The sequence below is a fragment of the Budorcas taxicolor genome, chromosome 15 (assembly GCF_023091745.1).
Source record: "Budorcas taxicolor isolate Tak-1 chromosome 15, Takin1.1, whole genome shotgun sequence".
Taxonomy (NCBI): Eukaryota; Metazoa; Chordata; class Mammalia; order Artiodactyla; family Bovidae; genus Budorcas; species Budorcas taxicolor.
In genome coordinates, this window is record NC_068924.1 from 42510192 (window position 1) to 42526941 (window position 16750).

General features: G+C 40.5%; 1 protein-coding gene across 1 annotated transcript; it reads right to left on the reverse strand.

Annotated features, from left to right (window-relative positions):
• Positions 1–216: 216 nt before the first annotated feature.
• WEE1 (WEE1 G2 checkpoint kinase) lies at positions 217–14011 on the reverse strand. Its single transcript, XM_052652800.1, has 11 exons — positions 13405–14011; positions 11747–11952; positions 11236–11299; positions 10636–10808; positions 9913–10034; positions 6171–6317; positions 4101–4196; positions 3927–4012; positions 2402–2572; positions 2164–2309; positions 217–1420 (listed from the first exon to the last, which is right to left on the reverse strand). Exons 1-11 carry the CDS (start codon positions 13975–13977, stop codon positions 1267–1269), a joined length of 1938 nt encoding a protein of 645 aa, XP_052508760.1. The 5' UTR covers positions 13978–14011; the 3' UTR covers positions 217–1266.
• Between the last annotated feature and the right edge of the window lie 2739 nt (positions 14012–16750).

A 16750-nucleotide genomic window follows, 5' to 3' on the forward strand; every position in this document is an offset into this window, starting at 1 on the left:
TCAACATTTTAAAATGTAGTGTTAAAAAAATGTAGTGATAATGGAGATAAAATATTAGAAAACAGGCACCACAAAGATTCACACAACGAAGGTAAGCTCAGAGTGACTTTTAATATGCCAATCAATATTAATAAAACACAAGTCAAACAGACAAGTGCAAACCTGTTTTAAAAGAAAATTAATAGAACAAGACAAATTCTTTTTTTTTTTGCAGTATCTGTTAGCCAGTATTATTAGTCAAATGGCTAATCACAGATAAAATATATTTTGTGAAAAGCTTGGGATAGTCAGAAATCATTCTGGCATTTCAAACAGCTATGTACAGTATTACCAAGATTAGTTTATATACACAAATATTGAAGAGAAACCGGGCAAAACATTTAAAAACAGACTAACAATACAATCAGGTACAAAACTTGGGTGGAAGGAGAAAACATTTTTTAAAGAGTCAGAGAAGGGTATTATTAGGAAAAAAGTACAAAACCAGTAATAATTATACTACATTAATACAGCATTCCAAAGGAGGGGAGGGTGGTGCATTTCTCCAATGCACTAGCTTCAAAGTTCAAAGGAAAAAAAAGGCAAATAGCTACTTTCATCAAGAGTAGCTATATATTTCACATAATTGTTTTAAAAAGAAAGCCTATTAACAACAATGATTGTTTAATGCTACAATTTTACAGCAAAGACAAAACTAAAATAGCAGCAAATTCACAAGGCAGTACTTCCACAGAATTATCATTCCATGGTTCATGCAATGCCTACAAAGTGCTCCCAGTTGGATATACAAGTATAATTCACAATTTAGAAAAAAAAAAGAAATATAAGATTGACACACAGGTACACTGACAGCTGAGGAGTACTGAGTCTCTTAGCATTTCCCTTTCCAAAGGGAGAACAGGTATGTAATAAAGCCCTTGAGTCCTTCTTTTACAGGTCACTACAGGAAAAGATACCTTTTATTACAATGCAACAGCAAACCATAAGCAGCACACCACCACAGTGGTTAACCCTGGAAAGGCTGGTGTAACATCCAACACTGACTGACACCCTACAGAAGACAGACTGGTAAGCTAGACAAAAGCCTGACAGAGCACTGGTCAAAACGCAGCTTTCAACTGTGATTCACAAATAAGTCCTGAAAGGTATTTCAGTAAAGCTACTGACACCAACTGAAAAAGGAATTGCTAACTGGATTCTAGCAGTGATTTCAACCTAGCTTCCTCTTGTCACAGTTTTTTTGGGGGGAGGTGGGTAATGAGTAGTTCAGTATATGGTAAGGCTGACAGAGCGGTTCATTTTCTTTCCAATAAGTCGAGATGTTCTGTTACTCTGGGTGGTGGACCTGGTGGCCATCCGATCAGTGAAGAGCGCTCTTTCCTCAGCTGCAGCTTTTGCCATCTGGGCTTTCTTCAGTTCTCTAACAACATAAAAATAGGAAACGAAACTTTTCACCTACTGTATTAATCCCAGAAAGGGATCCTAAGAGGCCAAATACAAACTACATTATCATTTTTGTGTGCCATCATTACTCCAAGATACAATTAAGGAGAAAAAAAAGATAATATTGTGAAAATCTATTTACATAAGAGACAAAAGGAGAATTCTATTTCCTTTTTATATGAACTATGCTGGCTATCAAACTAATGGCAAAAGAACCTTCAAGTATTTCAAGTCAGTTTTATTAGGTTAGTATAAAAATGGTAGGAATAAAGCAATGAATTAGATAAACACTCCAACCAGTTTTCCAAAAATGTCAAAGGTCATTCAGATCAAATGTGAAAATCATCTAACCTAATTGACATTAATTTCATCCTTTCATAAAAGTAAACAGAACATTTCGAGGAGAATGTCATTTATGACAAAAGTTTGGAGAGAAAAAACTGATACCTGTTCAGTTTAGCTTTTGGGACAATTTGGGCATAAGAATTATCACTCCTTTCAAATATGTGCAGGTTTAAAAATCTTTGAAGTCCATAATTTCAAAGTTTAGAAACAATGTCAATTTATAGATCAAATATCAAGACAGAAGTCCCCAAACTTTAACCATATAACATGCCAAGCCACTTTATTCTTCACTGATGTAAAGTATACATCATTTCTAATTAAAATCTGAGAATAAAAATGAGAAAGTAAAAACAAAACAAAAACCCCATCACTTACTTCTGCAAAAGTGAGTTTTTGAACTTTTCAGCATTCAGTTCTATTCGTAATTGTTCTGCACTCTTCCTCGAAGCAGACAGCAATACTGAATGCTTCACCAGTGCCATTGCTGAAGGTCTTCTCTCTGGATCTGGATGAATCATAACCTTAAAAAGAGAAGTAAAATTAACACAAAGATATGCAATTTAATAAAACATTGAACTGTGTCAATAAAGTGCTTCACATATAAAATGCTCACTTTTAGCAACTCTGTAAATTCTTGGGAAAGCACTTGTGGAATCCGAGGTAATCTACCCTGTCTAATTTCATGCCATTGGTCTCCATTTCTGGGAAGAGGCTCAGCACCAGCAGCACATACCACCGTGAGGGCAAGGGCAAAAATATCTGCTTTTGGTAGGTGAGTATAGTTCTGTAAAATTAAAGGAAACAAAAAGTTAAGGGAATATAAAGATGGTCAAAATTAAGTAAGATTACACCTCAATGATTATGTGGGTGAGAAGACGAAATTAAAATGTCCAGTGATACATTTAAATTTAGGACATATTCAGAGAACAAGCTAAATTTGGGGAGATTATAATTTCTTTTAATGACAAAGTTATATACACTCTGGGGCTTTCCTGGTAACTCAGTGGTACAGAATCCACCTGACAATGCAGGAGACACAGGTTTAACCTCTGGGCTGGGATGATCCCCCAGAGAAGGAAATGGTAACCCACTGCAGTATTCCTGCCTGGGAAATTCCATGGACAGAGGAGCCTGGCGAGCTACAGACCATGGGGTTGCAAAGAGTAGGACACAACTTGGCGACTAAACAACAATACACTTTGGGGTGGGATGGTAAATACATTTCTAAAAGTATTCAGGTTATTTCTAAAAGGCCTCCTCTTTATCACCAGCCTCACTCAACTCTCAGAAGAAACCTTACCTCTAGGGGCATTCATATGAAACTACAAAGATCAACAAGTTAGAAATATCCACATACATATACGACACAAATATACATAAACAGAATAGTGTCATACAATTCCTTTGTTCTAGTTATTCTATTTCCATTCAAAACGCTTATCAAGAAATATTTTATAACAGTTTTTGAAATAGTATCATTAACTATGGGGCTTCCCAGATGGCTCAGATGGTAAAGAATCTGCCTGCAATCCAGGAGACCTGGGTTCGATCCCTGGGTCAGGAAGTTGTCCCCTGGAGAAGGAAATGGCAACCCACTTCAGTATCGCCTGGAGAATTCTATGGACAGAGGAGCCTGGCGGGCTACAGTCTATGGGATCGCAAAGAGATGGACACAACTAAGTGACTAACACACACTTTCACATTATTAACTGTATGCCATACTTTATTTAATCATTCATTTATTGCTAAATATTAACATCATTCTCAACTTATTTGTATATGAATATGTCTTTAAGAGAGACTCCTAGAAATGGAAATTCTGGGTCAAAGGAAATGTGACTTTAAAATGTTGACAACTCAAATGATCTCCAAAAAGACATTGTCATTTTAAAGTTTCACCAGTAATGCGTGGAAACTTCTTTTTTATTGCAACCCCACCACTGTTGAATATGATAAATCTTTGCCTTTATTGACTTTTGCTAGATTAAATACCCCAACAAGCTAATAGTTTACACTTTCTATTCTGTATTACCTTTCTACTGGTTATTAGCTTAAAGTTTCAGTACATCTGCATTTATAGTTTTCTAGCAGCTGATAATAAGTGTTATAAAGCAAATGGCTTAAAGAAGAAAAACTACCTCCTGTAAAACTTCATTTGCAAGAAAACGGCTATCACCCTCTTCAACTTGTGGACTAGAGATCCTTGTTACATGCCCAAGGTCACCTAGAAGTATTGAAAAAAAATACAGTTAAGAATTAAAACAAAACAGCCTCTATTTTAAGGAAATAATTTGGTTACTTTTCTTTCTTACCTATTTTAAACATAACTTTGTTGGATGCCCAGTCATCTTCATCTCCTTCTTCAGAGGCAGCATTTGGGATTGAAGTTCGAGATATGAAAATATTACCTGTCAAACAGTTATTTAGGTAAGCCATACTAACAATTAATAGAATCAAAGTTCACAGACAAGTCATATAATGAATCATTCAGAAAGCGCTTAAATATATAGACTATGTGTTCTATCCCAAACCCAATGAGAATGAAAGGGGACTGTATTTTCTAGAAATATATTTTCTGGTCTAGCACTGGTCCTTTAACACTTGAAAACCACTGCATTAGACTCTTGTCAGCTGCACGTTGATCTTCAATAGTTCTAATTACTTAGAAATAATACAAATGGCAATTAACATACTAATTTGTGATGCTATTGAAGCACAAATTTTAATCCAATGCTACAAGGCTGGTGTGAAAACAAGTCACGCTGGTAGTTTGGCTGATCATACAGCTTCTACATCCCAAAGAGGTTTTGTGGTTCACTATTTCTACTGTACACAAACTTTTTCTTCATCTAATTCAGGCAAGTTTATATAAATATAAGCTTCAGCAGCAAACTTTATTTTAGTAGTTTTATCAATGTTTCATTCACTAGCATCTTTTCAATTTTACTAACAAGACAACTTATTTTATGGGGATATTTGTAAATTTAAAATTTCACATGCCTTAGTATTTTCAACTTTTGTACCTGTACTGTAATGGTCCCCTATGTTTGTATAACATTTAATACAAGCTATGAGTATGGGGGAACCTCAATGATCTACATTAATTGCAACCAGTTCAAACAATTTTTCCTTTTTGAAAATAAATGTTTTAATAAGTTGACATACAAAAATTCTTCATATAATTCATATAATTAAGTTGTGAAAAATGATTTAAATCACACAGTCCATGGGGTTGCAAAGAGTAGGACACAACTTAGCGTAGATTAAAAAAAGAAAAGAACCTCAGTAATTCAATTTAAAAACACTCAGCCTAAAATGTTTAACTTAAATCCATCAACCTTTTAGTTATAACTTCTAAATTAAAGGATAGAAAAAGGAATTAGCTAAATGACGCAAAGAAGAAACCAGCTGAACCCAGAAGAAAGGAAATCTAGCAAGACAAGGTCTGTATTATTATTATTTAAGTAGGGGAAGAGTAAAACCTAAAAAAGAAAATGGATTTACCCTGATGTAATGCATCGTTTTGAAATGGACACTAGTTTGGATGAAGCAACTGCTAAGGACTTTGGTCAACTAGGAAAAATTTTAATATGATCTGGCAAGTAGATAATTACTGAAATGGAAAGGTAGAGACAGTGTCTTCTAAAAAAAAGTTCTAAAACAGCATGTACCTTGCGATGTTACTTTTGACGAGAGGGATTTGCACTAAAATGTTAGTGTAGGATTCACTTGCATCCTTTTTTAAACGCAAGATAATAAAGATCCATGTACCATTTTGTTTTCTGAACAAAACAGTAATAACAATAACCCTCCTAGCCGCACCAGCATTAATTTAAAAGTACAGATCTATATAGCCTAGTACAAGAGACAGGCTTTAAACATGAGTTCTTTTAATTTCCCCAGCAGTCCCACTCTAAGACTGTGGTTCCCATAAGATACAGAACATTTTTTTTCAGCTTTTAGTAAAAATGGGAGTATTATTTCAGATCTTTTGGGGTAACAAGGGAAGAGGTGATGGGAAATGAAACAGTACTACTAAGTGGGTCAAAAATCTTTTAAAACTAAAATGAAATGTACACTGCTGTATTTAAAATGGATAACCAACAAGGTCCTACTGTACAGTACAGGGAACTCTGCTCAATGTTATGTGGCAGCCTAGATGGGAGGGGAGTTTGGGCAAGAATGGATACATGTATTTGTATGGCTGAGTCCCTTTGCCTTCCACCTGAAACTATTACAAATTGTTAATCAGCTATACTCCAGTATAAAATAAAAAGTTAAAAAAAAAATAGTAAAATGTTTATGTTTCCATATTGTTTTAATGAAGTCATTTATTCTATAAAACCCTAAAGAACATAGGTCAGATGATCTGTAATACTTACTAGGCTTTATATCCATGTGAACTAAAGACATTGAATGAATATACCTCAAGCCCCGGCCAACTTGTAAAAGGAGATCCTTCAACTCTGCTTCTGTAAAGTAACTCATACTTCTGTAGTTTTCACTTATGGCATCGGCTAAACTGCCACCTAACACACACAAGAAAAGTTAGAATTTTCTTCTTTCTGAAATACCATTTTTCTTTCATCTTTACTGTATGACTAGATGCAACCAAGAAAATGACATTTTATAGGACCTATTCTCTTCAACCTGCTTGTGAAGTCAGAACTGTATTTATTCTTTCAATAGCGAAAACACTCACATGTGTACAAACTATAATATAAAGTCTCTGTCTTATCAATACATACTCTAGTAACCCACCTGGTTCTCTTTCCCAGAGTAATGTTATGAATTCTTTTCAACTCCTTTTCATACAAGCAGTAACACATTTTCATTATCTTGAAGATCATTCTTCGTAAAATATACGAAGACACTCCTTTCTTAGGTATACAGAATTCCACTGCGTAACTGAATGGTGATGCACTAACCAATCCCCTAACTGATGGACATCTAAAAATGATTTCCAAGCCTTTAATGCTCTTGCCTGGAGAATCCAATGGAGGGAAGAGTCTGGTAGGCTACAGTCCACGGGGTTGCAAAGAGTCAGAGACAACTGAGCGACTTCACTTTCACTTTTCAATACTACAAATTAATAGTCTCCGGAATTCACATATATTTTGTTACCTCCTACAAACAAACTGCTGGGTCAAATGGTATATAGAGTGTAATATACACATTCATTGTGTGTATGACACACTATTTTATTACATATAGGATAAATTCCTATAGCTGAGAGTACCATTTCTATTTACCCTACAAAACAGCTTTGGGCTGGTTTTCACACTATCAAATGCCAAGACTTGATTGCCTCTGAAAGCTCACATAAAAAACACTCAGTTCCTGATTTCAAAATGGCTAATACTTAAAATCTGCTAGCATAAGGTTATGTAAATCTGGGGATTTGGAAGACAAATCTGGACGATTACACACACAGAGTCCCCTTTAGAGACGGCTGTACCAAATCACACTTCCATGCTTAATGTACGAGAATACCTATTTTCCCACACACATAACAACAGAGTCTACAAATTTTATAAGTAAAATCCAGTATCTTAGTATAGTTTTAATTTATACCACTCTTACTATGAATAAGAACAAACCTGCTTTTATAGAATCAAACCAATCAGCTAATTTGTTTATACTTTAAAAAACTTTAAGCTTATACTTCATAAGTTTTATTAAAAACTTTGTTTATACTCTGTCTCAGAGGATATGAGGAGTTATGTTTAAAAAATAAACAAACCACTTCTGTTTAAAGCTTAGTTGGGAATAATAAAACCAGAAGCAAGGTAATAAAATCTAGGTCGATGATATACTACTCAGAAAAGGAGGTCCTATAATTTGAACAAGTCTAAACAGCAAAAACATCAAATGTGCAATAAAAATAAGTAAATCACACACCTGAATAGTTTAGGATTAAGTATGTTCTCCGAACTTAATTTGTACAAATCTTGAACTGTGGGAAAAAGAGAGCTCTAGAAGGGAGCAGGTCAATAAGCTTTTTGGGATATGTGAATTTGAACTCCTAGATTAAGTTTACCCAGAAATAATATGGCTGCTTTTTAATGGGTCTAGCTACTACAGCTGGGCCAGTTTCTTCTATCTTGCTGCTGAAAGGGTAAGAAAGGTGAGAAGAGCAAACCATTCATCTGATATTTCAGGTTCTCCTCAGCTATCAATTAACACTTTTCTACACCTGCTTACCAAGAGTAGAAATTCCGTCTATCACCAAATCAAGAAAACAGGCTCAAAATGCAAACAACTGTTTTCAATAGAAAATCAGTTAAGATAAAGGTTATCAGTTAATCAACACTACAAATGAATGATAACAGAATCCATCCCTGTGAAACTACAGAAAAGGATCTAGCTAGGTCTATTAGGACATTCAAGGGTTTATGTGGAGAAAATGGTGGAAAACGGAAACAGAAGAGCTCACAAATATATCTTGACAGCCTCATTCTCTTTCATCTAACCAAAAACACCATACAAAGAGGCCGTTCTATTTTACACAAGTCTATTTATTTTTTAAAGATCCATATTCCTAAAGTGCTTAAGACTGCTCCAAAATAATAAACTATTTCAAAAGATTATTTTATAATCTAACTTTATTATAGGACAGGGTCTTTGTAATTTGAGGGTAGCAAAACGGCTCATCCCCCTCACCCAAATCCCAGGCCCAAGCCAGTTATCTCAAAATCAACCAAATAACACAACCACGTATTTGGTAGGTTGCTACAAATTTGTGATTTCTGGACTGTGGCTGACAGCAAGTCACATCAACAAGGTGAGAGGTAGAAAGAAACTAGAAGGAGATGGTGTCTAGCAAATATGGAGGAAAGAAGGTATTATGATCAAGTTATACTATTAGTAAGTGCAGTAACTAAAAAATGGAGGTTAAGCAACAGAATAGTCCACAAAGCCACAGGTGACAGCTACATAAATATTTTGATGATATGAATAGAAACATTTCAAGAAATGTGTGAAACCAGCAGCAATGCTGCATACTGAGCAATTATATTTTTTCAAGGGTGTAGAATAAAATGACAACTCAGTGAGAAGTCAGGTTATGAGAAATGGATCTTCTACATCTGTTTTCCAAAACAGAAATCTTGATCTACTACTTATACCACTTTTTCATTCACAAGCTATGAAATGGCTAGTCTTAGGGAAAAAAATGAGAATCAACAAAAATAACCTTCGCTACTCAAATGTTCAATAAATTCTTAATTCTCTAATATTCACTGAAGATGTACAGAAATAAAAATCCATCATATTCAAAATTTTAGGTGTTTAATAACAGATCTGTAAGAATCAGAAGTGAGGCCAGGACTTTGGTAAAGATTTAGTGAAAAAGGAAGGACCCAGGATGACTGTTGAAGGACATGCTGAAATTCAAAACCATATAAAGGTCCAAAGTTAAACCTCTATAAATGCTTTTTTTGGGGGAGGCAGGGAGGAAGAAAGGAGGCAAGCACAGCCAGGGAACTAAAGAGAATAACTCTCTCTTTACAGAAACATTTCAGTGGATTCGAGTGGTAAACGAAGGGTGGATAGATGGTAAGGGGAGCAAGATTCAAAAATGGCTGAATTTATATCAATGGAGAGTCACTGTCATTTTACAAGTAACCATTATCAGTTTCAGCAGCACATAAAATGAAATGCAAAGGGAAGGCTACATACAGGGAGCTTGGCTTATTAACTATTATATCCCTCTCACACACTATGCTAAGTGCTCAGTTCAGTTCAGTTCAGTCGCTCAGTTGTGTTCGACTCTTTGCAACCCCATGAATCGCAGCACGCCAGGCCTCCCTGTCCATCACCAACTCAATACCAAAATATACATGGGAAGGCTGCTATCCTCTCAAGAAAATCAGTTTAATTTGAGTAACAGACATACAAATAATATGCATGGTTCTACTGTCTAGGTAGAAAGAACAAGGTTTTCAATCTTATCTTCCAGGTAAGAATAACTTGCACTTCAAGTTCATGTCAGGCTTTTGATCTTTGAATTTATAACAGGTAAAAAATAAATAGAATTAGAGCAAGACTTTAGATAAAAAATAAATTATTTCCTTGGTGTTCGTTTTCCTGAGCTTACACATTTACAGGGGAACCATTACTCACCGTTGCAGTATTCATTCTGTATAAGCATATGATCATCTTCTGCCCATGCAGAGAAGTATCGAACTACATGAGAATGTTGCCCAAGCACTGCATGAGCATATACTTCTCTCAAAGCATTCTGCCTAGAAGTTTGAGATTAAGAGAATCATAAATCATTTTTATTTAAGATAAACTGAGTTAATTTATCTGAAAGTTCGTAAAAGATTCTTGACTTCTGGATCTATCATTCATTATGCTGAAGAACAACTTGCTTAAGAGAGAAGAGGATTAAAACTCTATATGAGATTTTCCCAAAAGTTTCCATTAAAAAATCTGGAGTAGGAAATGGCAACCCACTCCAGTATTCTTGCCTGGCAAATTCCACACAGAGGAGCCTGGTGGGCTATGGTACATGGAGTTGCAAAGAATCAGACACGACTAAGCAAACAAACATCATGCCATTTAAGAATGTTAGAAGGAAGGAATCTTTGTTTCAGGAAAAGATGAAATTCTACTCTACTGTGAATTCAGAAAATTTAAATTAGGCTCCAAGATCAGACTCCTCATATTACTCTACCAAATCCAATGAAAACTAATGGCACAAAATGAAATGGATCTGATTTAAATCATTATAACTTCTCAAACATTAGAGATTAAATTCAGTGACTGACCACCTAAAACCTTAACATTTCTAACACCATACTGACGAACAAAAGAGCAAAAGACAAAATCTTTAATACATACTCATCAACAGAGCCAGCCAATGGCTTTTTTGATCGCTTTATGGCATAAATGCATCCATCCAGCCTCTTCACACATTTAAACACAGAACCAAATTCTCCAGAACCAATCTTCTCTAGCTCATGAAATTCTGTTGTATATCGAGACTTCATATTGCTTTCAGTAATTGTAATTCTCTGTAATAAAAAGTGTATCCATATATATATATAAAGGTACGAAAGTGATTTTTTCACTAAGGTGATAACACTATGAAATTCAAAAATTTTATCTTATATTTTAATGCTTATTTAACATCTATATATGGGCTTTCCTTGTGGCTCAGTTGGTAGAGAATCTGCCTGCAATGCAGGAGACCTGGGTTCAATCCCTGGGGCAGGAAGATCCTCCAGAGAAGGAAATGGCAACCCACTCCAGTACTCTTTCCTGGAGAATTCCACGGATAGAAGAGCCGGGACGGCTATAGTCCATGGGGTCACAAAAAGTCAGACATGACTGAGTGGCTTTCAATTTCAACATGTATATATGATAGCTTGTTAAGTAGAAACAAATATCAAAAACAATAAAACTTTTTAAAAAATAAAAAGGAAATCAAAAGCTACTGACTTTAGCAGGTCTTGTTTCATCTTCAAACTCATAATCACTGGCTTCCATGTCTTCACCACAGGAACTGAAAAATATTATTTTTTCTATCAATATATTTGACAGATCCATCAACCAGAGATCCAAAACTATCTGACAAGACATATAGCAAAATGAAAATTTAATGAATGGAAACTGAAAAGAAAGCATTTACTTTTGTAATGACAAGATACAGCCGAAGTGATGAAAATGTTGTTCCTGTTTAGATATACCAACACCACCGCACAGATCAAAATTAAAGCCTTTCTAAACCAACTTTCTCTGCTTGCCTCATTTTGACACCAGCAGATTTACTAGAATTTATCTAGACCTTTTCTTTCTTCCTTTCCCACAGCTGATTACTGAAAATTGCTAGTAATGGAGAAAATTCTCAGCCCATAAACTTCCAAATCATTTGGTTGAAATTAAATCTTAATTATGCCGAACCAGTCTTGGGTGGTTGAGGAACCAAACTGTTGAAAAATAAGTAACTTACTCATTCCAATATGCTCTCTTTCTTCTACGACACTGTCCTGAGGAATGCAGTAACAAAGAATCTGGAGTAAAAGGATTAATATTCACTTGAGGTGTCTGTCGAACATCAAATTCCCTTTTTCCTGATTTTTCTGTATCCATGAATAGAGAGCCACCTCGGAGTTTAACAGAACTGGAATCGATTCCTCGAGCTTTGGAGAGCAAACTCTAGGAGAGGAAAAGAAATGCTTAGGATCCAAGTGCTACAGATAGCCTTCTCAACCTAATTTTCAACAAGTCTTTATCCTGGCTGAATGTGTAGGTCAAAGCAACACACCAACGCTTGTTAATCTTTCAAGCAAAATAGACAGTGGTTTACTTAGGAGGCTGAAGCTGGATACTAACCACCTTTCCTGAAAAAGTCAAGTAAAACAGGTCTCTAACCCTAAGAAGAATATGAATGAAAACTAAAATTAAGTTCACTCTAGCAGCTAAAAGTTAAGAAAACTCAATCCATCTAAAAATAGAAAGCATTCTGGGAGTCACATAATAGCTCCCCTCCCCCATCCAAGTAGGGCTTTGAAAACCACCACCACAGAGCTCCTCCCCTCACTTCCAGACTTGCCTTGGGCAAGTTGACCAATAAACAGTAAGGCATAACAAGCACACATCTCCTGAGGTTTATAACTAGTAACCGGGCTGAAAATCACTTTAAAAGGTACATTTTCCACATTAATCTTTTTAGTTCGATACTGTCTGAATTTCGGCAAGTGTCTGCTTTAAAATCTGCTGTTACTTCTAAAGCTTTACCAGTGGTAAATCTGCATACTCACTTGCCACTCAACACACAGGTGCTGAATACCTACTTCTTTTAACAGACATTATCAATAGTATGAAAGCCTGAGGGTCCAGGCGACAATATCCACGCTGGTTTTTAACAGTTGGACGTTCCTAATCCAGACACTTCGGCTGATCAAACTTGGGAACTGCAAACCCAAGAGTGTAAACAAACGCTTACCAAATAAAATATTCTTTCCGGAAAGAGGCTTAAACGCTACCCCGAGTTATTTACAAGCCTCTTTAAGACTGTAAATACTTGAAGGCCAGCCTTTTCTCCCAAGTCGAAGAGCAGTCTCCCTCCGTATCTCAAACTTTCCCCCAAAAGGCCACCTGATACGAAACGATAAGTGCCATTTTTTTTTTTAAACCGAACTCCTGGGTGCGCCGCCCAAATTACAGGACTGATCACTGCATTTAAAAGGCACCAGATGGCTGCGGCGCTGAGGAGTGTCAGGTGGCCGGGCCAGCACCACTGGAGCATCCTTCCAAACCGTGTTATCGGTGCCACACTCCCGCCTGCCACGCTCGGGGCCGCCCTGACTCGGCGGGCGTTAAATCGTCAGCCACCTGGACGGCGCCGATCAGCCCCTTTGAAAGATGAAGAAGTTCCAGACGAGGCCCATTGTTCAGTTACATAATCTTAACGGACAACTGCTGGGCAGGGCCCAAAAAAAGGGCTGCCAACTTTTTTGTTACGGCGCCGGAGAGCAAGCTGGGGTGAGGCCGGGCGGTTATGTAACCGAACCCGGGCAGCGCCGCGCTCCGCTCCCGGCGCCGCGGCCTTTTTAAAAGGCTGGGCCGGCGCGGGCTCTGGGCGCCCCGGCGGCCGCGTCCTCTCACCTTGGGGGTGTGCGGCGTGTCGAAGAGCCGCAGCTTGCGGAAGGTCTTGTGGGGCGGGGTGCCCGGGTAGTCTGGCAGCGGCGAGCAGGCGCCCTCGTCGGCCCCGCGCGCCCCGCAGCCCCGCAGCGACGCATCCCCCGGGCCGCCGCAGCGCACTGGCGAGAACGAGCTGCCCAGGAAGTAGGGAGCCGCCGGCGACTTGACCGGCGACGAGGAGCCGAAGCCCTCCTCCTCCCACGAGTCGCCCTCGGCCCCGCCGCCCGCCGCGTCCGCGCCGGGGCAGGCGCCCCGCAGCAGCATGTCCTCCTCTAGCTCCCCCGGGCTGCCGGGGATTGTGCCCGGAGAGCGACGGCCCTCGGGCCCGGGCTCTGTGGGGCTCCTCGCGGGCGGCAGTGGCGAGTCGGGCTCCTGAAAAGCCGAGTCCTCCCCGGTGCTGTGGCCGCTGCCTTCTTCCTCCTCTTCCTCCTCCTCTTCACAGTCGCTGCAGGGCGAGAAGATCAGCTTCTGCCGCAAGGTGCAGGAGGCCGCGGCGCGGCGGGGCGGCGGCGGCTGTTGCCGGCTCAGGAAGCTCATCGCGCCCCTGGGGCCGGGGCGGAGGACCGGAGAACCAGAGCCCGCGGAGTCCAGGTCTCGGCCGGCCCAGGGGGCGGGTCCGCCACGTGCGACTGGGCGCGCCCGGTGGCCGCGGCTGCGGCGGGCCTGCGCGGCGGCGGCGGCGAACGGCGGCTCCCGGACGCTCTGGGCGGCGGCCGGCGGTGGAGGCGGCAGCGCGGGCTGTCCGGCAGAGGCGGGGCGGCCCGGGCGCCGAGTCTGGGGTCTCCGCAGGTCCACCGCAGGTTCGGGTTCCGCGGCTTCCCGCGACCGTTAACCACGTGAGCGCCCAGTCCACCAATCCCCGCCCAGCTTAGGGTTTGAAAAAAATGGAGGGCGCGACGTAGCCCGCTGGCGAGGGATCGGCTACGCGATTTTGGCGCGAACTCGCTGGCTCCGCCCCTCCCTCTCGGCGCCGGGCCCGGCCAGGGCGGGCGCGGCGCCGCGGGCCTATGAGCGAGCGGGCTGCAGGGAAGCTGGGTCTGGCGTTTCCCGGACTGGGCCGGGCAGGGGATCTAGGCGGCCCTCTGGGAGGGGCGATGGTTGAGGGCTGAACTCGGCCGAGCCGAGCGCCAACCTGGACACTGCATCCTCGGCGCCTTTCCGACTTCTCGGAGGTGGAGCTGGACTGGCGGCTGGAGAGCGCCTCAGAGTCCCTGCGGGTCGGGGCGAGCAAGAGACCGCCGTGGCCCTTGGTTGCTCCCGGAGGAGACTGACCTTAACGTCCTGCATCCCTTTGGTTCCGGCCCCTGGGGCGCATGGGCGTGGCTAAGGGGAGTGAAGTTCCCGAGAAGAGGTCTGAGCCGGGAATGGTCACTCCGGTCTCCGGACCGAAGTGAGTGCAAATGGGTTGCTGCTGCTGCTGCTAAGTCGCTTCAGTCGTGTCCGACTCTGTGCGATCCCATAGACGGCAGCCCACCAGGCTCCCCCATCCCTGGGGTTCTCCAGGCAAGAACACTGGAATGGGTTGCCATTTCCTTCTCCAATGCATGAAAGTGAAAAGTGAAAGTGAAGTTGCTCAGTCATGTCCGACTCTTAGCGACCCCATGTACTGCAGCCTACCAGGCTCCTCCATCCATGGGATTTTCCAGGCAAGAGTACTAGAGTGGGGTGCCATTGCCTTCTCCGCAAATGGGTTAGGCTGACACAAAGTCGGAGGAGATGGACACGACTGAGCGACTGAACTGTCTGAAAGTCAGAAGGAAGAGACTCGAGTTCTCAGGCGAGGTCCCTGGCTGCAGGTCTCTGAGCCTCTGTTTACCTCCAGAGAGGCTGTTATGGGCCGGGGTGTCTGCAGCGAGGAGAGGGCCCCCAGACTGGTCTTCTTTGCCATCCCCGCTCCCCCGCCATCCCCCCCAACTCGTTCACAGTAAATAAAGCAGCTCCACACTCGGCCCTAAGCACAAAACCAAGTGCCCACCACGCGGCCACGGTGTTTATATTTGTTTGCCAGCACGTGGGCAAGTGTTGGCAAAACAGATCGGCTTAGCTTGCTGCAAACTTCAAAGCAACTTGAGAAAAAATTTCTCTAGTACTCCCTTCAAACTGTGATTTATCCCTCCGTTATTGTCGAAGACAGAAATTTCTGACAATTTTTTCACTTGTAACATCTTAATGAATCTTCTTCCTGCTCGTGTTGTTTTTTTCTCCGTTTTGTTTTTTATTCTTTAGGATACATTCAAAGAAGTAGGAATTACTGTGTCAAAGCATATAAACTGCCAATTGCCCTCCAGAAAAAAAAAATTACGTTCTCACTGGCAGTGGATTACAGTACACTCTTTGAGAATTGAACATCAGTGGGTATTTAATGTTTGTTGATGTAATTTTGTTGTTTTGAGTCATATCACTGGACAGTTTTCATGGGCTTGTGGCACTTCATGAATATTAACACGACCATATATGCTGTTCTAACACTTTTCAAAAGTTAAAACTTAAGCTGGATTTTTAGTAATGGAAACACATCTTAGTGTTTATCACATGGGAAATTCCCTGAGATTACATAACTGAAGATGCAGTGAAGAGTAAACAGTCATTTTCTCCAAATGTTTGCTAACTGATATTTCTTCTGTGTGTGTGTTAATCCAAATTTAATTTTAAACTCAGAAGACAGGAACTCTACTATTTTGTATGTTTCAAGGAGTGCCATTCTCTGAAAAGCCAAGGAGTGGTTTTTAGCACCTTCCCCAATGGCAACCCACTCCAGTATTCTTGCCTGGAGAATTCCATGGACAGAGGAGCCTGATGGGCTACAGTCCATGGGGTCGAAAAGAGTTGGACATGCCTGAAGTGATTTAGCACTCCAACACCTCTTCTCTCCTAGTGAGAAATATAAATTCTTTGATATGGATAGTTGATATTTTCTAAATTTCATGTGAAGTATAAATAAAAATAACTCTGTAAAACTCCTACTCTTTGTTGATCTGTAACATGAGTTGTATGTAAAGCAGTGTGCTTCCTAAACACCTCTGGCCCCTAATTTTTTGCCCCAAGCTTCTCCTATATAAAGAATTCTATATCTGCTGTTTCTGTGTAGGCAAACTCATGCTGCTTCCCACCCCCTTCACTCTTTCACAACATCCTGCTTCATTTCCTTGACAGGCTGTTATCTATCTCAGAGTGTATTGATTGTTAACTACTATTCCGTTCTAGAAAATGAGGTCCTTGAGTATAGGGACCTTTCCTTTTGTTTATTGTAGTATTCTGATATGGTTTCAGTTCAGTCACTCAGTCGTGTCCAACTATTTGCGACCCCATG

What these genes read in the sequence shown, in the direction of transcription:
- WEE1 (XM_052652800.1), bottom strand. Translation starts at nt 13,977, where the DNA reads ATGAGCTTCCTGAGCCGGCAACAGCCGCCGCCGCCCCGCCGCGCCGCG. An exon ending in CAAAGTTATGTTTAAAATAG is followed by an intron (nt 4,013 to 4,100) that starts GTAAGAAAGAAA and finishes CAATACTTCTAG; the next exon opens with GTGACCTTGGGCATGTAACA. An exon ending in CAAATGAAGTTTTACAGGAG is followed by an intron (nt 2,573 to 3,926) that starts GTAGTTTTTCTT and finishes TTAATTTTACAG; the next exon opens with AACTATACTCACCTACCAAA.